We start from the raw sequence: 20,359 nt of genomic DNA on the forward strand, positions 1-20,359 counted from the left end.
GGGGAGGCGGGAGCCGCAGGGGTGCGGTGCTGGCCAGGCGGGAAAACACAGCTGAGGAAGGGGCAGCAGCTTAAAGAAGAATCGGGACTCGGCTCTATAGAGGAAAAAAAAAAAAAGTCCAAAATTTAAGCAGTTGGCAGTTTTCATTAAATAAAGGAAATGCCATGAAGTTGCCCTAACTCTGGCTCTCAAGGAGCTTTATTTTTGACAGTGCTGGATGCGCTGCTGCCACACCACCACAAAATCAGCAGATTCCTCCGCACCTGCAGCTTCTTCAGCACCAGGGGTACGTGAACCATAAGCAAACAGAGAAAACGGAGGGAAGGGGTGTGTGTGTGTGTGTCTGTGTGTGTGAAGCAAAGTTATATGACTTCCCCCCCAAAATGAGTATAGGGTTTTTATTATTATTATTTTCACTTCCTGCCCCTGCTCTCAGTGCTGATCCTGCCTTCCAAAGTGAGGAGAGGAAGAAGAATCAAAGATCTAGTACGGAATATAGCACCCTAGTCTTCTTGCAATAGCAAATAACTTGGTGATGTGGTTAGTAGCGTGCCTGCTTCTATCCAGCTACATCAGGTCCTTGTTTACCCCAGAATCATCAGTATAAACCAGCTCAATTTCTGATGTGGTCACATACATTCAACTGATAGCCTGCTGCACTGCTGTGCTAGGGAGCAGAGTAATACCTTCATTCTCCAAACTGTGGCAGCTTTTGAATCAGCACTGATGGACAACAGGTCAAGAAGGTCACCCCAAGTCTGTTCCACTTCAAAGGAATGACTGGTCAGGGGAAGATGAATGATCATAGGAAATACATGCCTTCTCCAGATAATGGCTAGGTTGCAATAGGCTGCTCAGCACCACACTAATTACACCAATACTCACAGACAAACTATAAACTTATATAAATAGTTTTTCCTCCTCTAATATTGTAGCACTTTTCCTAATTAACCTTCCCCTTTCTACCTCAACAACTGCAGGTCTGTGGGGGGAAAAAAAAAGCATACATACAGAATGTTTCCAGACTTTCAGTGCCCATTTGAACTGGCTCTCTAGAGTTGTAAATACTATAAAGAACACTGCAAAGGCAAGAAATTACACTGAAGATATATTTTCCCTTCTAATTCAAGGTTTAACAATGGTTTATTATCCAACAATTTTGAAAGGCAGTATCTACAATAAAGTTATCACAGGTCCTCTTCTCTTATTTTTTCAAATACACGGTCATCTTCATTTGGCCTAACCAAAAATCTTTTCCTCGATATAAAACCCGAATGAACTACCTGCAGAGAAACAAACAAACAGTTACAAGAGTATATGCATTTCAATAATTTAGGTAGATACAAGCATAAGCTAGAAAACCTGATATGATACTGTTCAGGTGCAGTGGCTGATCTCTGAAATTATTTCAGACTGAACAGATTTATTTTGTTTTCCTCCTGCTGGAATAGGACACAACAACAGATGTTTCTGCTCTTAAGACTGCAATGTACTAAATGCGGTGCAGATTGAATAGCACTTCCAGATGTGCCAACATCAATGTTATCTGGCATTACGGTCACCACAAGGACATATGTACAGGTACCTTAACTGCCTAATAGACCTGCTGAATAGGATTGACTACTGTTAATTACACATTCTTAACTTTAACAATAGCACCTGCATAAATTATACCTTTCAACTCTACTTTTCCTAAAGGGTATCATGTACTATCTGAAGCTTCCTAACACAACATCACCCAGTGGGTATAAGCAGGCAAATTATAATGTTCCATTACATCTATCTGCAGTTTTCGGTTGTACTAGGAAAATTTATGGCACAGATTTTTCTTCTGCCTCTTGCAACATATATATGAAAACAGCATGTTAAGTAAAATGTCCTGAAAAAGCCTACTAAAAGTGTGTATCACAAAGCTATGGCAACCATGCTTCAATAACTAACAGTAAGGCATTAGGAGACTGGAAGCAAAATTTGCATATTTATCTCTGTACAAGTTATTTCATACCTCTTTTTTCAGGATTTCTGCATGACATAACAGCAGAATTGCCTAGATGCAGCCACATTCTACAGCACGGCCTCACTATCTGCAGAGTCCACCTATTGCATACCAGTTAAATCATTTTTATCCATTCAAAAGATTGTTCTTGATTTTCCTACTAAGTCTTACTGCTGCACTAGACTATCTATTCAAACAAGAATTTACAGGCTGTTATGCTGATCTAATAGTATCAGTATACTCCTACAGGAACTCAAAAAAGTTAACTTTTTCTTCTCATGAGTCTGCAGAAGATACTTGGCATAAGTTTTCAGAGTCTTTGGACTACAGTCATTTAAACTTTCTGTCAACTCAGTGCAAAGACTTGTAAGATTGGGGATACTAATGGCAAAATTATAAAGACCCAACTCAAACTACATTCTCATTTGAAAAAGTGTTAAGATAAAATTTTAATACATTTTAAAGCACTTTGCAAAGAGAAATAGAGGAATAGGAAAGGGAAGGCTTAAGAACCTTAATATTGCAATCACAGCATTTAGAAGTTAGCTAAAGCGTGGTTTAAGATTTTATATTAATTTTGCCTAAAAACACAGCTTCCTGCATGAAGACCTAACCTAAACCGCTTCAAACTTGCTGTATGAAGTGAGGCACAGCATGCCACACTATCACTGTTTAGGCAAGTCAAGGTATGCTGTTGCATTAAACAACTCCATTTAATTATCAGCTGTACTTTTCTTAGTTCACTGAGTTTCATATCAGCAGCCAGACACTGCATCAGCAAGACGCAGCTGATAAGTTCAGTGGTTTTATGTCACCCTGTCCAAGGCTCCTTTCCTTGCAAAAATTCAGAGAGCATTCACAGTCTGCCTTGCTCCAAAGGTTTACAATTGATAAGGTATTTTAAAGTATGCTCAAGTCAGAACAATTGCCTCAAGCCCAGATTGCCAAGCAGCTTAGTCCTTGCTAAAGCTGTACCACAGTGAAGCCACTAAACCGCATCCTTCAGTCTTCACAGATGCAAGTCTATTCAGAAAATTTTGTCTCTTGTTATCATTTGCAAGTTATTTGTGAATGCTGAAGGCCACACCTAGCCTAGAATCTTGTCTCCAGCAGTGACAAGCACAGAGCACTTCAAAGAAAGGGACAAGAAAACCCACCACACAGGTTAACCAGTTTGCTTATTGAAGAGCAGTTAGTCACTGGTTTTATGCTGTTTGTAAAGATATATCAACATTACTTTTTTCTGAACTCAGATTACATTTTGGTTTTCTTTTAGAAATTATTTTCTTTTGGCTAATCACACGCTACAATAGAGGTATTTATTTTAATTCATTTTACATCATTACCTTTCTATTTACTTATCTCACATTCAGCAAATAAAAAGTTGGAAAAGCACATCTTTTAGCCATTTAACTGTGCAGGAACTATTTGCTATGAATACTGAGTCCAGCAAATGAACATCTTAGACATGATAGGAAAGTGTATGTATAGATATGTAACATGTCAGACTTCCCAAATGGTTAGAATTCCCAACTACAGGGAAAAATAATTGCAAAAACAATCCCAGTGTGGAATCCAAGTACAAGCCTGTAAACTATGTCATCAGCTGCATGTGAATATACACACTTGATCTCTGTATGTATTCTGGCTTTCTGTAAGCTTCAAATGTCTCCTTCAGAAACACTTGCAAAAAGCAGGTAAGATGAAGCAAGTTGTCATAAACTTCTATTCAAGGGTGTTTCTTGCCCTTTTCTTCCTCTTAAAATTCAAATTTAGTTCCTTTTCCTACCCAAAGCTCCCATTTAATTTATTAGGAGTCTCCCTAACCAGAAAGGGAGAGGTTGGGCTAAACACCACCAGCAAGCAAGACACACTGTATTTACATTTTTGAGACAATTTCTCACTCTGTAACCTGCTTTTGTTGGATGTTGTATTTCTTACCATTTTTTTGTGGATTCAGGCATCTTGATCTCATAAATGGATTGAAAAACTTAAACTTACAATAAGCTTAAATACTCCCCCAAGTACTCTAACAAAATATGCTGAGCAAATCAGTGTTCAGTTAAACCCAGCAGAAACAGTCTAGGAAATTAACTGGCAGTTACTCTTCTCTTGTAATTCTGTTTTAGTCCAAGCTACCTGAGCACTACGAACAGCTGAATATTTAAGTAATAAATGTTCATCTTCATAATTAAAGGGATACTATACTTGCATTAAAAATGAACTTAGATTGAAAGAGATCAGATTTTTCTAAAATGAAAATTGGTCTTTTCTTCTGAATCACTTGTAGTTTAAAGCTATGAAATAACATGCTGTTCATTGCCTCATTGCTCACTGTAATCAGCACTGGTCTAGAAGATCGCATGTGTTCCTTTCCTTTTTTTCCTACAGAAGTTTTCAGTTAGCAGACATGTAAAGTCTTTAGGTATCATAAGGTTAAAACAAAGGCATTATTAATGCTGGAAATTATTTTTAGATATAACAAGTATTTAAATATATTTTCATCCTTAAAGGCCTACACAAAAGACAGCAGAAGTATTTTAGCTACAAATCAGATTTTGCCTTTATTAACACTTCTATTTAAAACCAAAAAGTTTATCAGTGTGAATGTCACAGATCTCAAATCAGTCTAACATTGCAGCAGATGGAGCAAGAAAGTGAAGTGGGGGAAAAAGTGAAAGCCAGAAATGGATACAACAAGGGTAGTACAGAACATACAAAAATTATGCCACGAATATCCTTTATCATATGCAGCAAAAATTAAAGTCAGGGAGAAAATGCAAAACAGATTAAAACTGTGGTAATAAACCATCTTTAACATTCAGAATATTATTTCAGTAAAACTGAGCAAAGATGCACTTTTTAGTCAATTAATTCTGTACTGAAGTGTTGGAACGTGCAAGATCCTTTTCCTCAATGGGGCTTTTCTCAGCACATTTGAAAGAATGATAGAGGAGCAGGCTTATTTCTTTTAAATACAGATTCTGATACCAACGTACACATATGCTTACCATTTCTTGGCCTTCTCTGGCTGCCTTCGTCATGTGTTCCGATATCATTTTCTTCAAGCAGCTACTGAGCAAAAAGGCCTAAAGAGGATAAACCAGAGAACATTCTGACTTCTTCTATTAAAAGATGTACTTGACTCTTCCTCCACTAGAAAATCAGAGTCCCTAACTACTGAACTATTACTTCTCTGATTCAGTTAATTTTACTCTATGCTTAACATCCTTACAGTGCGCCAAACTAGCTGCAGTTTCTTAAAGCCCAGCCTCAGCATGACTAACCCTCACAGCACTGATCAGAGAAGAGAATAAGTATTTTTATGACTGGTTTTGTGAGGCAAGTTATTCTCTCTAGTTATCTGTGGCTCCTACTTTAAAGGCTGCCAAATTACACCAAAGGCTAAGTCAGGTTGATCAAATGTGGCACTATCGGCATCAAAACCACTTCAACAAATGAAGCAAGCTAGAGTTCACAGCCACTCACACAGTCAAAAATCAAAAGTCCCCATGGTTACAGGAGACAGCTGCAACTGTTTGCAGGCCAGTTCAAGGTCGCATCTTGTGCAGTGAATATAAGCAGAGCAGTACACATTCATCCCACATATTGGGTATCTAGCAGAGGCACCTCAGAGGAGGGGAGTTGTTCTTAGTTCCTTGTGCTGTCTGATGAGCACGTACAACTCCTTGGGATAATGCAGTCCAAGTTAAGGTCTTAACTGCACCCTGGAGATGCACCTCACTGCTTACTCTCCAAAAAGAAGCATCTCAGGTAGGTTGTCAAGTATTGAGAGATGAATATAAGACCAAAATATCTGATCAGTGATGGAGGGGGTAGCCATCTCTGACTAAGCTCCAAATCATCCAGTCTTTCACTTTCTGCAGTGGGGTCTTGGATCAAACCCTTGTGTCTTCCCCACAGAAGCACATTTCTGACCTTTAGCTCTCTCGCACACTTCTGAGGAAAGGGGGACACAGGTTTTCTAATCAACAAGTCACTACATCAAGCATAACTCTAATAGATTTCAAAGGAGAATTAATACAGAGGTAATTCTGGAGTTATTTTGTTCTCCAACAGCAAAGAAACTAGAAAGCTTACTGCTATGGCTCATGTTATCATAAAACTTAAGCATGGCAGGAAATTAACACTTACTGAACAGCTGTGTGGACTGCATCATCACCCCAGAATTGAGAAGTCATGTGTGACAAATTAAGCATTTTGATTTTGCTTGAAAAATCCTGTCTGCTGCTGGGTGGATCTCAGAGACAAAAGCAGCAATTTACTGGAATAACAGCCTCTGTACTTTTTATAGATGCTCCATACCTAAATTGAGACTGGTGCTGGTTTTGATACTGCAGAGTCTAGATTATTTGCTAGGCAGCATAACCACAGATGAATGACTTGAATTCCTGGATACCTTTCTCTTTAAAGAGCTGCCTGAAAATAGTGGGAGAAGTGGCACCCTATAAATAATTCTTAAACAAGGTTTTATATGTAAAAAATTATACTTATTCTGTCATGTATCCACACCCTCCATTAACCTGTGTTAATATAGCATAGATTTATATTAGAACATTAGGATTTACTATGGAAAATGGGAGCCCTTGACCTTAGGTGAGTCTGACCAGTTGGTGATTTTGGATACTTACTGAGTCCAATAAATAAATGGCACCTCTCCACACTCCGTCCCAGACTTGCTGCTGAGTGCTAGACATATCTCTTCAATCAAAAATTCCACTTCCCTTTATATTAGAAGCTCAAATGCTTTTCCCCAGATAACTGTCCCCAGGCTAACCTGCTTGAAAACAAAACCGTTGCTCTCTGGTAGAGATGGAGTAATCACTTTTGAGGATCCTCTATGGCTGTAAGATTACATTTTACTCTGAGTACTTTCCTAAAAGGACTGAAAACAAACCTGCTTTGTGTACAAAATTATCCACTGCCAAGTGCCTGAATCATTGTACTCAAATCTGAATTCTAGAGTGTCTTCTTCACCACCCTTTGTAGCACCCTGAAAAAGACCCAAAATAAACAGCCGATGAACAGAAAGAACAGCTACAAACACCATTAAGGTGTTCAGCTTTAACTCAGAATTAGTCAATTAGGTTCGTTTTATACAGTATATAAATAAAACAGATGAAAATGTGTTCCCTCCCCCAGAAGAGTTCTGGTACAAGTGGGAGGTAGGAAGGCAGAGTCTTTATAAGCATAAAGCTGGTTAAAGCAGTTCCTGTGCTCCCCCACAAAACTGACAACCATCTCTAACAGGAAAGGAAAGGGACAGGTAAAGTATGACACAGAATGCCAGGGAAGGGAGAAAACATAGCAGACTAAGGCTAGATGGCTTACTGCTGTAAAGGCTGCCAAGGGGATATGTTTCAGAATAGGTTTGGAAGGGAATATGGGAAAATGGGAGTGATTTAAAACAGACCACCACCTTCTCCCTAGACCTATCCTTAGTTTTCTAGGCCTATCCTAGACCAACCTTAGTTTTCAGGAAAAGAGAGTGAATTCAGATAAAGTCATCGAAGTACTTACAAGAAAAGTAACCTGCCAGCTTCTTAACCTGTTGATTTTAAAGCTGACCTCTTTGATTTGGTTAGTAGGCAGCTTTATGCAGCAGTTAATCTCATTATTGCCAACATAGACATCAGCTGTGCAGCCTTCTTCTGGATAGTCACACATGCAAGGATCAAGTCGTACATACCCATAGAACTGCATTTCTCGAATCAGCTCCAGAAACTGCAGCAAAAAGATAGAACTAGAGTGATTTGCTGTAAAAGCAAGTGAAACCTAGTGATTCGGAGAAAAGGCAAATTGTTAGATTGATACCCTTTCTCCTGGGAGGACACAGGTTCACCACAACATATCAGTACTGATTCTAAGTCTTGACTGCGAGTGCTGTTCTCCGAATCTTTTGTCCATTGGATATGATGAGCTGGGTCTTCTGGATGCTTATCAGATACAATGATGATGGGAAGAGATAAAACTAACCAGTAAGAAATACCGAGAACAGCAGCCCCAGCAGTCTGAATTTCCATCTGATTTCCTAAACCAGATGACAAACCTTTACACCTGAGTTTAGCAAACAGAGAAGACTAGGATTCACAGTCAAAAACTTCTTGCTAGCCCTTGAGATCCAAGTCACTCTGTTGGGATATTTTAAAGTGCTAGCAGAGATGGGAACCTCCTTTTCTGTTTGGTGGTTCAGTATCTGACCAGGAGATGGGAGACCTGGGTCTCTAGCTCAAACCACCCCACAAAATCATGCTTATATTTAACATCACAGCCTCTAGTATCATTGCTTCAAAAAAATCAGTCCTTTGATCTGCTTAAAATTGGTCTTAAAATTTTTACCTTTACTTTGTGTGCATTTTTTTGCAGAAGTTCAAGTTCCTGCATCTGACCTTCTGTTGGTTTAACCCAATTCCTCTCAACTTCCTGGATTGCCTTAAAAGTAGTGTTTAAAATAGCAAAAGAAGTCAGCAAAAATATATTTCCTTTCACACACAAGCATTCAAAAACACATACACATAAACCTTTTTTTAAACAAGGCCTTTGATTTTGGGACAATTTCACTCTACACTGTTCTTTTCTCCTGAATTAGTAGTTTCCAAAGCTAGCACAACTCAACACACCAACAGTTCAGAAATCAAATGCTCTCATACCATGGCAGAATGCCTACACATTAGAGACCCACAGGTACATACAAACACTTGAAAATAGAGTGGATAGATACCTAAATATGCCCTTTTTTGTGTAATACTTTTCCCATGCACAACACATAGATGAGTTAGCATCTCTAGCACATGCGTTTGGAGGGGAGTGGGGAGAGGGGAAGAAGATGATCAACAGCTATACCCAGTACTTAGGAAAGTGCAACAAAGCAGTGCTAAACAGGAACCATTTACAAACATTTCAAGAATTTGTGTAAAATGTGAAATTAACGTGGGGAAGTTAACTTCTAGAATTGTAAGGCCCTTTTGGTTTTACCTGCATATACAGCAAATTCAGTGAAGCTCTGCAATCCATCAGCAGTGTATCAAGAGAAGGATCCATATACCTTTTCCAAGCCAAGGGGGAAACAAAGAAATAACATATGAAGATATGGTTCTAAATATGGCATTTTGGTTTTTTCAGCTAAATACCATGGGAGCACAACCCAGAAAGATCCATTACTCAGATAAAAAAAAAACCACAAAACAAACCAGAACAAAACACAATTCCTTCAAAGTGCATCCCATACTCATTCTTTATACATTGTAGCAGAATAGATAACCTGAGGTTAGTTATTTCCAATCTCTCCACTTTGATTTTGGTGGTACCAAACATAACAGTTAAAATTCAGAACCAAAGCTTTCCTCCTCCTTTTCTCAAACAACTCAGGGTTTGTCTACATAAAAATTGGTAAGGCTCCCAAGAGCACCCACTGCCATGGTGCAGCACTGACATACAAGACCTAACCTTAAACTAGCTATCTGCAGTACTAACTGCTGTAGAACTGCTGCAGGATCAGATCAGTACAGCAAGAAAGCAAGTTAAATATTCAGTTATCCAAGTGCCATAGCGGAACAGCTAGCTTGAGCCATTTTATTTAAAGCAGCCTGGGTAAGTGTATATGACAGTATGAACTGTCATGGCTGGCATGGGCTTCATGGCTCGTACAGCTGTATTACAGTGCACAGGCGATACGCTGCAACATTCAAACTCCAGGATTGTAATTTCCTACCTCTGTGCTTTAAAGCAGTGCTAGATGAAGCAGTATCTACTCAGTCACTTTGTCATGGCTTAGAACCACACAGTTCTTTCATTAGGCTGCTAGGTTCTGCAGTTTGTATGGGTACACATAGGGAAACAGAGAAAGCTTTGTAGAAGCCAGGCGCTAGCCCAGTAGATTTAAACCGGACAAATTACAAGCATCAGACAACAGGTTTCTGTATACCTTCAAGCCATGCCAACCTTGCTTGCTGCCGCCAAAAGGCATGGTCCCTTCTTCCTCTTCTGCTCCCAACCATAGTCCTTGCTCTAGCATTCATCTGATGTAGCCAATACAATTCACTAAGCATGCAAAAATCTATTGCCCTTTTTTCTTTTTCATTGTAGGGAGGAGTAGACCAGACCACAAGCACAGCAGTGAGCCACTAGTCTGGCTCGCTGTACTACCTAACTGCACCCTTAGGGCACTGTTTGACAAGCAGGACTTTGGCACCAGACTCCCTGTCCCTGGGGTTTATCCTCACCCACAAGTCAGCACAACCATTTGCTGTGCAGCAAACAAAACTGCAGGGCTGACCCAGGCTAAAAATAGGCCAGCAAACCAAATAAAGAAAAATAAACAGCCAGCAACTTATTTTTAGGTCATATTAGCTTGCCAGTCTAGTTCATCATGTCTGTCCACACAGTTCTACCAGTGTAACTGAGGAGAAGCAACCGTGTGTGAGCAAATGAAAGGAGAATAGCGCTCTGCTGCTTAAGCCAGGCCACTTCCCAGAAGAAATGCTCAAGCTGTGGCCTCAGATATTACGTATATTAGCATACAGAAATGAGCACTTCAAATAAAAACTCTGCTCAAACAGAGCTGCAGCTTACAACTCAGAACTCAAAGTTCTCATCTATACTGTTTACAGGTATATTCCCATTTGTGATCACTGCATTTATGCAGGTATAAAAATCGGAGGCAGGCAGCTACAAAGCACCTCTCTATGGATTCTGAAAGAAAGAGGGAATAAATAGCTAGCTGCAGTAAAGGACACTTCAGGAATACTAGTGACAAAGTTTAAAACATGCAGGGCCACAGAAACCAGTCAATTCCAGTAACAAATTGGCCTCAGAAAAGCAGTCAAGTTGTTGAGGCTTAAAGACTTTAACTAAGTTATTCAAGGGATTTCTTTCCCTGTTCTTAGCAGTCGTCATGCATTTTGGTAGCTTCTCTTAAGCTTCTTGCTCACCACTTTCTGATCCCAAGCTTACAGTGCAACACTTTCATGCTCTGAAGACTCACATAAGGAAGTTCAAATTCTGCCACTTTTTTCACCACTGGGAAAAGAAGAAAAAACAGAGACATTTGTTGAGATCTAGTGAAATAACCCAGCTACTTTCATGTATCAGTGCTGGTTAGCAATGTGCTTTTGGAGAAGGAAGAGAACTTAAGTTCTGGGGTAGAGTAGGGTGACAGGTTAGTTATCTTCTTCACTTCTGAGTCTAAAGTTACATAGCTCTATTACTTACAGAACATCTCTGCTCCTTTAAACTATGCTCTTCCAGAACAGTGTTCTCTCAATACACAGCTAACCAGGACTGATATTTCTGCATTTAAAGGAAATGTGGATGCAAGTTCCAGGACTGGTGCTTTCCTTGAACAGAACACCAGAGAAGAGCAGTGTAACTGAAGTACAGTAAGAAAAGCATGACACTCTTCAGAGGTCACTACTTTCCTGCTAACTTTTTTAAAACGAAAACGTGTCTTAACACCCAAACCTGTAAACATTTATTTCTAAGCTAATGCCACAATTTAGCAGAACACTTAAATATGACATTTTAAGCACGTGAGCACCTAAACGTTTTGGCAGTGGACTGTGGGTTATGATGTATTTGTGAGGCTTATTGGAGATGCATAGAAATGTAATCAACTGAAGAACTTTTCTATTTTATGTATCAGACTATATCACAATATAAGGCAAAAATAAATCCATCTGTAACTGCAGTAGATTATAAAATATAACACATTTTATATATACACTATATATTTAGATACATTTGAGACATAGTAACAGCCAGGGATTCTGTGTACTCGCAGGTACTTTTCACAGCCAGAGAGAAGGAGGCAGGGCAATGATAACTAAAATAGACACAGACGGTAAAGTTCCTACCCCACTGAGTAAGCCTGAGTTTACCAGCAGACTTTCATCTTGAAAAGGTTCAGAAGAGCATTAACATATTTATGGCAATGAGAAGACTGAAAAAAGCTAAATGACTTGTCAAGGCACACAGAGAGGCTGCAGTGCCTAACTTTAGTCCAAGCAACAGCAAAGATTGCATTCATTTCCCTGACGTGGCCAGAGCCTATCCCCATCCCAGGTCTGCATCCAGCCTCATCCACACCCCTGCCCACAGGGGAAACAGCAGACCAATGAGGACATAAAAGCCCCTTCACATTTTACAGCCATAAAGAGAATCGCAAGCCTGATTTACAGCTTGCTCAGTACCATCGTGGTCAAACTTACGTTTCTGTCACTTAAGAAAGGAAACATGTCATGATATCAAGGAAAGTAAGCCACAGACATTCTTTATAAATATAACAAAAGAGTTTCCTGTCCCATTGTTAAACTTAGCATGTGACCTGTAAATTGAGAACTGTTTTATGTAGGTATGGCCATCTGATTAAGAATGATATGCTCAATAGTTTCCATGTGCTAAACTTGCTACATGTCTTGTAAACTGAAAGGGACATAATATTCACATGTGAAAGTCTAACCTATGCACCACACTATCTATTGCCATAGTTTGTTTCCCACTACCACTTTCCAAGCCATTTGGGAAGAGGGCTTGAGGGGGTTTATCAGACAGGATGGGTCTTTCAGCCTGAGCAGACTCATGCAAGCTCTGTTCAGACTCCAGGTTCAGTAACTGCAGCCAACAACAATAATAAAAAAAAAAATGCCAAGGGAGGGCTAAGTTAAGCACCTTGTAAAACTTACCAGAGAGTACTCCATCATCGTGATCTTGAAAGAAAAATAAGCTAAAGTATTTTGTTAATTCTCTTGATAGCCCCATCTTGCACAATGTAACCTTTAAAAACAAGGAAGGTCAGAAGCTTAGCTATCCATTAGCATGAATAAAGTTTAATACCTGTTAACCTAAATTACTTGTTTTTAAATTTTCCCTTATGTCTCATTTAACTACCCATTTAGAAGCAAATATAACCATTCCTATACTGCAGCACTTGAGAGTTTCAAAGTTTCTTAAGTTTCAAAGGAACATAAAAATGTAATAAAACAGAAAACATTTACTGCTTCACGATGCCTTTAAGTATCCTCTAACACAAGGCATCTGCCATGTTATTCCAGATCTTTACTACGAAATCCTCAAACCCTGTTGTACAATGAGCACTGTGTGCTGAGCTAACAACATTGCTCATGAGCATCACAGATAGGGTTGGGTTTTTTTGTTTGTTTGTTTACAAGATTTGTGTATTTTCCAAGCTGATAGAATCCTCTTGTTCTCTAGGAAACATTTGCAAGCCCTGCCCCTTTATGGAAAGCACCAGTCTTACTTGTGGGGTTCTACAGTTCTGTGTGAAGGCTTCTGACAAATTAAAGCAGCCATAACTCAAAAGAGCACAGTACCATCAGAGCATTCCTAAGTTCTGCAGCGACTATAAACTCCTGAAGTTTGCTCAGGAAAGTGGTGTGACAACTGCAAGAAAACACCCCTGAGAATACTCCTGTCGTAACTTATCTGGCAGATTGTGCAGCCTGATAGAGGAGTTGTGATTTGGTCAGAGAAGCTGGACTTTCTTTGTCTGAGCATAAGGTGGAAGTACTGCTTTTCAGTCATCTTCTAAAGGGTGCCAATCCCAAAACACTTCTAGCTCTGTGTCAGTGACAGCATTGTAAATTCACTCACCTCCACAGTTCAGAAGGGTTTTCTCACACTATATCAGCTGAATTAAAAATCAGATTATGGTTTTGTGCATGGAAAAAAAGCAGACATCGAAACTAAATATAGGCTGGTAAGAATTGTTCCAAGTCAAAAACATATTCATGAAGTTTTCTTTATACTTGTTAACATCAGGGCTGTTACCGGAGAGGGCAGCAGAGCATAAAACACACTCTGTTCAGGCACCAGGTATAATGGGAAGAAAGTTTAAGTCTGAACACAAAGACAAAAAAAAGTTATTAGCAGCACCATCTTTCATTCTGTCTCCTCTGTTCTAAGAAGTCCCCACAAATTACTTTTAGAAATTAGCCCACAGAGCTTCAGCGTGTTATCCCTTAGTAGCATAACACTAAGCGTACCAGATGGCATTTCCCAGAATGTCAAACACAGATCTTGGATTCAGTAGGAATTTGACTTATTTTATTTCTCAGATCAAAGCACAAGCTGGTATATGCTGCCTGAGCACCAGGATGTTCAGGAGCGATGGTTGCAAAAATGTACCTCCACTGCAAAAGAACAGTGAATGTGGTAGGCCATTTACAATGACAAAAGCGAAATAATTCCTAAAAGTCCTATCTCATCTTTAAGATAACAAGAGAACAAATGGTGTCTGTAGCATTTCAAATATCACTGTTTCTTTGCATTGTCACATAAACATTAAACATCTATAAATGCAATATACAAAGCAACATACAACACCACTGTCTAGCTTGGAAGTTACCTCGACCCACTGCAAAACTGAGAGGTTTATCAAGCACAAATTATTAGTGTTTTTTAAAGTGTATTAGCAAATCGTTTCCGTACTCAAGGTCCCTATGCAAGTCTCCTATTTAAAAATGTTTCCTTACTTCTTCCACCCTATTAACACCTGCTTCCCTCTCCCCAAATCAAAATTCATATCTCCCTGCCAACCCCAACACTTGCTTTCAGCATCTCTCATCCCACAAGTCTCCTGTCTTAGGAGGGTCTAAAGCCAACTCTGACACTTACCTTCCCCTGGAAAAACTGGTCCTGGCATCACCTCAGATGGTGCAAACCCCAATGGCAGAATAAACTCTTAAGGGGTTACCCTGTGTTACCCAACTCATGGCAGCTGCACAGATACTGTGTGTGCTGCAGCCAGACTAAGAGTGAATTCATGTTCAGTTTCCTTGTACCAATGGCCAGCTGGGAACTATCTCCACAAACTCAGATTGCAAAGGCACAGAGATCCACACAATTTTCTGTATCATGAGAGGAATTTTCAGATTCCCATGACAAAGAGTACCAATCCAGCAAGTATGTGCTTTGTTATTGCTGTTAAGATTAGGAAACAGGAGCAACTGAGGAAGAGGCTTCAGTCTTGCTCATGCACACATGTGTAACACACAAAGTATGCTGAGCCACTGCTGCTCCTCCTCTCCTGGCATAAGAAGGGAACCTCAGCTGAAAGTTTCAATCACAAGCCAGCCAGTTGTGTAAACAACATTTGGTTGCTACTGGTTTCAAAACGTAACTAGCAATTGTTTACTGTATGTATTACAACAGCTGTTATGGACATCCCAGAGCCACAATGCTAGAACTGCACCAACACTGCAAAGGAAGTCCCACAATTTCACAGCAAGCGTTAAGGGACACAAAACAAAGGAGAAGCATGCAGAAAAAGAAGATGTACCAGCTGCACGTTAAGTTTTAACAAAAGTGCACCAGCCAAGACACAAGTCAAGACCAGACCATAATTTGTGACTAGTGGGAAGCACTTTCACCCACACTATGCTAAACCAAAGGGGTCTTTCATTAAGAATGTGTCCCCATAAGGAATAGTATGTATTTTATGACACATGAAGAAAATGTGAACTTGACAGCCAAATGCCATAGAAGCAGAGGACGCATAACATTAAGAGGTAAATTATGGACAAACGTAGGAACCAAAAAAGCTCATCTGCAAAATCAGCAATGCCCCCTACCCCCTTCACCCCTAGTACAATAAACCTCTCAAAAAACACAGAATATATTCTTGTATGTCTTCAAACAAGGATTTCTACACTTTCCTGACCGAGTTTATCTTCATTTTTGTCCACTTCTCACAAATAGAAAATTTCAACACAATACTAGAAACCCATTACCTCTAATATTTGTTCTGCAGTGTCCGATGTCTGGATATCGAGTTTGATATTGCTGCCATCAGCGAGGTAAACATCCAAAAAGGCTCTCTGGGTTTGGATCTTAAATGTGTCCTGTTAGGCAGAAACAGAACACTTTGCTTTCCATATTGCTGGAACCCTTCTGAAGATGCTGAGCAACTGAAATTACTATTTAGTAAACACTAACTTACTAAAATTATTTAAAGCTTGCAGATGACAAAAAAACCAACCCTATGCAGCACAGCAAGTGGCAAGATACTGCAGAATCAAAGGAGGGTCACTTCAATGTTAAGCTGAGCACATGCTACCTAGTGTCTCACTGTCTGTAGGAATGATGCCATCACTATCCTAGTGAGTAAAGACTCCAAAAAAAAGGAGGTGGATGAAGAGTTGCATGTGAATATTCAAAGTCACAATCTTGCCAAAAGGAAAAAATGCATACCTATACCTATAAATATGAAAGCTTCCAGTAAGAATAATGAGGCTATGTTATCTTAATATACCAGCGCCACTGCTACTGGAATACTGCGCAGTGCCAGTACCCCAGGTTCAAACCCACTGTGAATGGAGAGGGGATATAAAGAAGAAACCTGGAAATATTAATGAGAAAACAGGTCTCAAAGTAAGTGACCTCAGAGAGCTGCCTTAAATAATTAAAGGGCAATTTGCAATTTGGAAAACTTAAGTACAGAAGCCAGATCCATCAGCTGTCAGCTGACAACAGACACAGTCAGACTAGAAGTGAAACATCTTTCTAACTGTGAGGTAGCGCACAGCAATGAGGTAACCTCCACTGGTTTTATATCAAGACTTTATATTTCCCCTAAAAGACTCAAACTCAGAAAGCCCCATGCCTTGCTATGCATGAGAAGTCAGTTACTTGTTTCAACAGGATGGAGACTAATTTGACAACTCCCTTGGGGATGCATCTGAATGAGGCAGCAGCAGCTCATCACTGCAGCTTCTCTTCCTGTTGACTCCCCTGCATCAAAGGACAGCAATGGTCCTTCTGGCATTTTTATTAATTAAGGAGAGGTACTTCCCTTGAGATTCATAGTGGAGGAAAACGCTGTAATTTTATATACTGCATGCAATATTAGATTTTAATTGCTTGTATCCACCTTTGCTAGCCTGGTGGAACATATGGGAGGCTCCCTGGGAGCCCTTAGGTTTCAAGTACTCTCAGTATCTTGCTGCAGAATCTTCATGGTGCTCATGTACAGGAGCATTTCCTGACTCCTGCGATGTCAGCAAGAGCAGGGCTGACATTTGTGCTGTGTGCTGCATTACCCCTCTTTTGGTGCTTTGGAGAACATGCTAGGACATATGACTCACTCAGACTGGTAACTTTTTCAGTCAGAAAGAGCACATTTTCCAGTAAATCTAGCTTAATCAAGAGTTATTTCAAGGTCAGATCAAATGCAAACAAGAAGCATTTTCTTCCACAGCATCTAAAAATTAAGAACATGTTGTCAAAAGTTTGTAGAATGATATGTGGGGAAAAAAGGTCTTGAGGAAAACCAAACCAAGACAATCTTTTTATTTAAATGGACTTCCCACAGATTTTCCCGATACCCAGTATTTCACACATCTGCATGCCTATACATCTGTTTGCACGTATTAAAGAACAACAGAACCTCTTCAAGGCACTAGCCAATGCCCTGTCTGAAGTGTCCTACAAATCCACACAGATTTAATCTTTATCCCCAGACTAATTTATTTCTTATCCAAGAGACAGATCTAGTTCATGCTTCTTAGTTAAAATAAGCATAACTTTGCTTCTGTACAGATACAAAAGCCCCTCTCTCTCTCACATCAAGGATCATCTCCTGTGCTTACCCCAGTACTTTACTACTTTCCTCAAACAGGAAGGAGCAGACACTTCCCCACAAATACCTTTGGCACACATATTTCAATATGAAACATTTTGTATGTGATAAAACTATATGTGCAATGTGGAACAAGCATGGGATGCAAACATCAGGGTGAGGCAAAGACATTACTGACTCAACAAAGGGCAAGCAGGTCACTACACAGCCTGTTTGCTGCTCAGGACTCAGCAGTGTCAGGGGGTGAAGGCAAGTGCAAAGGCTCATGTAGTACAGTAAGCACTTCTAGGTGTGGGCTGCTCATGCTGAAGCTCCAATGCAGAAAGGACATGGACCACTTTATGCATCTACTTCTGCCGGATTCGCCACTGCTCCTCCTGCAGCTTTCACAGCCTGGGTGCAGGCCACCTCATCCACTCTGGCAGCCCAGGCTCAGACACACAAAGGTCACTTCACCCTTCTGCCACTTAAAGGCAGAGTCACACCTTGACGCACTCTACCCTGCTTGCCACCTCACTACTCAGCAGTCATGCAGGAAAGAAAAGCATGATCCAAACTTTCAAGCTATTTCCAAGCAGCCTGAGTTCTCCAAGAACACCATGCAACATATTAGTAGGCAGATTAATTTGAGGCTCTAAAAGAAAGGCTGTATCAAAGAAAAATCTCAGTCCCATCTAGAAAGGTCATATTAGGTATCACTGTTAAATACTTAAACCAGTGCTTTCCCAGTCTTCTTTTAAAAACTGCTTTAATTTATCTTATTTGACACTACTGAACTGCAGGCACAGCTTGATTTCATGGCCTTGGGGACAAATTCCCTACTTTCTTATCTCCAACTTTTGATTATTGTTCTCTTAATACGGCTACGACACAGCAAACCAAAAGTAAGAACTCAAATCATTGCATTTGGGGATTTCCCCTGCCCCCTTTTATCACACGTTTTTACCCCAGAAGGCAGAGGCAGAATTGTCCATGCCAGAAACTCCATACATTGTTCAATGTTATAAATATTTGTGTTTAGCCTCTTATCAGTGAAGTATTGTTGAGACCAAAAAAAATTTACTTACGTAAAAACAAAAGGAGGAAACAGTGCAGTCTGTAAGGCAGGAGAAGACAGTGCTAAGTGAAGAAATACAAATACAGACATGCCACTAAAACAACACAAGTGAATCCAGCACAAGTTAAATACAAATACAAACGGAAGAGCATTTATTCAGTGTTAGCATTAATCCATTTAGTAAGTGTACAAGGCAATCCCAACCACTTCCAAAATGGACAGAAAAATACTTTTTTGAAGAAAATTTCCAGCAATGAGTCCGAAGAGTTCGGATCTTCTCCCAGGCTGCTATTTTAGTTTTGGAAAAAGCAGTAAAGTCAGTGTCTCATCTACTCAAAACAGACACCAACATCAAAAAAAAACCCCTGTATTTTGGCAACAGTTCATGTTCTGTAATACTTTTCACATTTCCTACTCTTTTGCTCCTGAAATTCAGGGAAGATACCATGTGACTAGAATCGGACACTCTTTTATCCCTTACTACTGCTTATTTGAACCTTCCCTTAATGCTGACACTGTTACCTGTGGTAGAATCTCCTCATAAACATCTAGAACTGCTGCCTAACCCCCACTAGCCTGTCCCAGTGGCTTGAAACACAGTTCAGTCAATAGAATAACACAGAATAATACAGAGCTGGTGAGGGATTTTCTTTGGCTTTTCGTTTTGATGAAAAGAACAGTTTAAAAAAAACCAACAACCACACAAACAGAACAAAAAACCCCACCATAAAACCAACAAAACCCAAAAGTAAACAAAACCCCCAAGAAGATACTCATTATATATTTGATCCATAGGAAAAAAAACACCTAGATACCTTTTTTCCTCCTCGTTTTCCATTAGAAACTTAAGTGATTTTGGTGTTGACCTCTGATAAAATAATCTGAACCCTCAGCAAGCTCTCAATGGATTTGTTGTTCAGCTAAGCAGCATAGGACATGAAAGGAGAAAGGGTGAGAACAGAGGACCTTATTACAACATATTTGAAAATAACAGCAGGTCAGGGGACTGAACTGTGTGTTAACATTGAAACAAAAATAGAATAGACATCCTTGAATAAAATTCTTCAGAACAGGCAGAAACCTTCCCCCCTGGCCAGCACACAAAAGTCTGAAAATAAGGGAATTTGCCAGCTGCACCTTTAAGTTCATAAATAAGAAGCCCAACCGGGTTTGACACTAAAATAATATTTTTGGAGCAATGCTGAAATCTTACTCAGCTAGACTTCTGTTTATGTCCATACACAGTGGAACACATTTCTAAGTTCCTATGAACGAATACTGAGGGATGTTACAAATGTGCATTCCTTCATTGCATGCACATATGGTAAGTGTGTTGCGAGTGCCGAGAAGCAGAGGCTGCATGGTCAGAGACAGGGGCTCTATTCAAGAAAATGCAGCCCATAATCAGACCAGCTTTGATTCCAGGTAACACCTGAAGATTTCTGGGTTACATTTTACCTACACTCTCTCAATCACATACACACCACAGCTTTCCTATGGTATTCAGTCCTCAGCCCCATGCTTGCTCTTCAGAAAGAAAACCACCTTACATTTGAGTTCTTTGATAAAGGAACACTTAAGAACACTGCTTTTTGCCTGATACCAGGCACTGCTTGGCTCTATTTGCTCAAGTACTCAAACTTTTCATCTGTCCTTTCACCAGCACCTGAATCCTTTTGTTCATGCTAATAGC

At 39.8% G+C, this 20,359-nt stretch overlaps 1 protein-coding gene across 7 annotated transcripts in view; it reads right to left on the reverse strand.

Annotated features, from left to right (window-relative positions):
* Positions 1–1,124: 1,124 nt before the first annotated feature.
* The window catches only part of SNX31 (sorting nexin 31), a 30,724-nt gene continuing 11,489 nt past the window's right edge, over positions 1,125–20,359 (reverse strand). For 5 of the 7 annotated variants that reach the window (XM_040586807.1, XM_040586805.1, XM_040586811.1 and 2 more), the window contains 9 exons: positions 15,763–15,873; positions 12,697–12,787; positions 10,948–11,035; positions 8,993–9,062; positions 8,357–8,449; positions 7,538–7,792; positions 6,915–7,010; positions 5,008–5,085; positions 1,125–1,283 (listed from right to left, as the gene is read on the reverse strand). In XM_040586807.1, coding sequence (XP_040442741.1) covers positions 1,188–1,283; positions 5,008–5,085; positions 6,915–7,010; positions 7,538–7,792; positions 8,357–8,449; positions 8,993–9,062; positions 10,948–11,035; positions 12,697–12,787; positions 15,763–15,873 — 978 coding nt within the window. In that variant the 3' untranslated portion in view covers positions 1,125–1,187. The remainder of the gene's footprint in view (positions 1,284–5,007; positions 5,086–6,914; positions 7,011–7,537; positions 7,793–8,356; positions 8,450–8,992; positions 9,063–10,947; positions 11,036–12,696; positions 12,788–15,762; positions 15,874–20,359) is intronic. The other 2 variants (XM_040586806.1, XM_040586808.1) reach the window with 2 other exon arrangements.

Source organism: Falco naumanni, chromosome 3 (genome assembly GCF_017639655.2).
Source record: "Falco naumanni isolate bFalNau1 chromosome 3, bFalNau1.pat, whole genome shotgun sequence".
Taxonomy (NCBI): Eukaryota; Metazoa; Chordata; class Aves; order Falconiformes; family Falconidae; genus Falco; species Falco naumanni.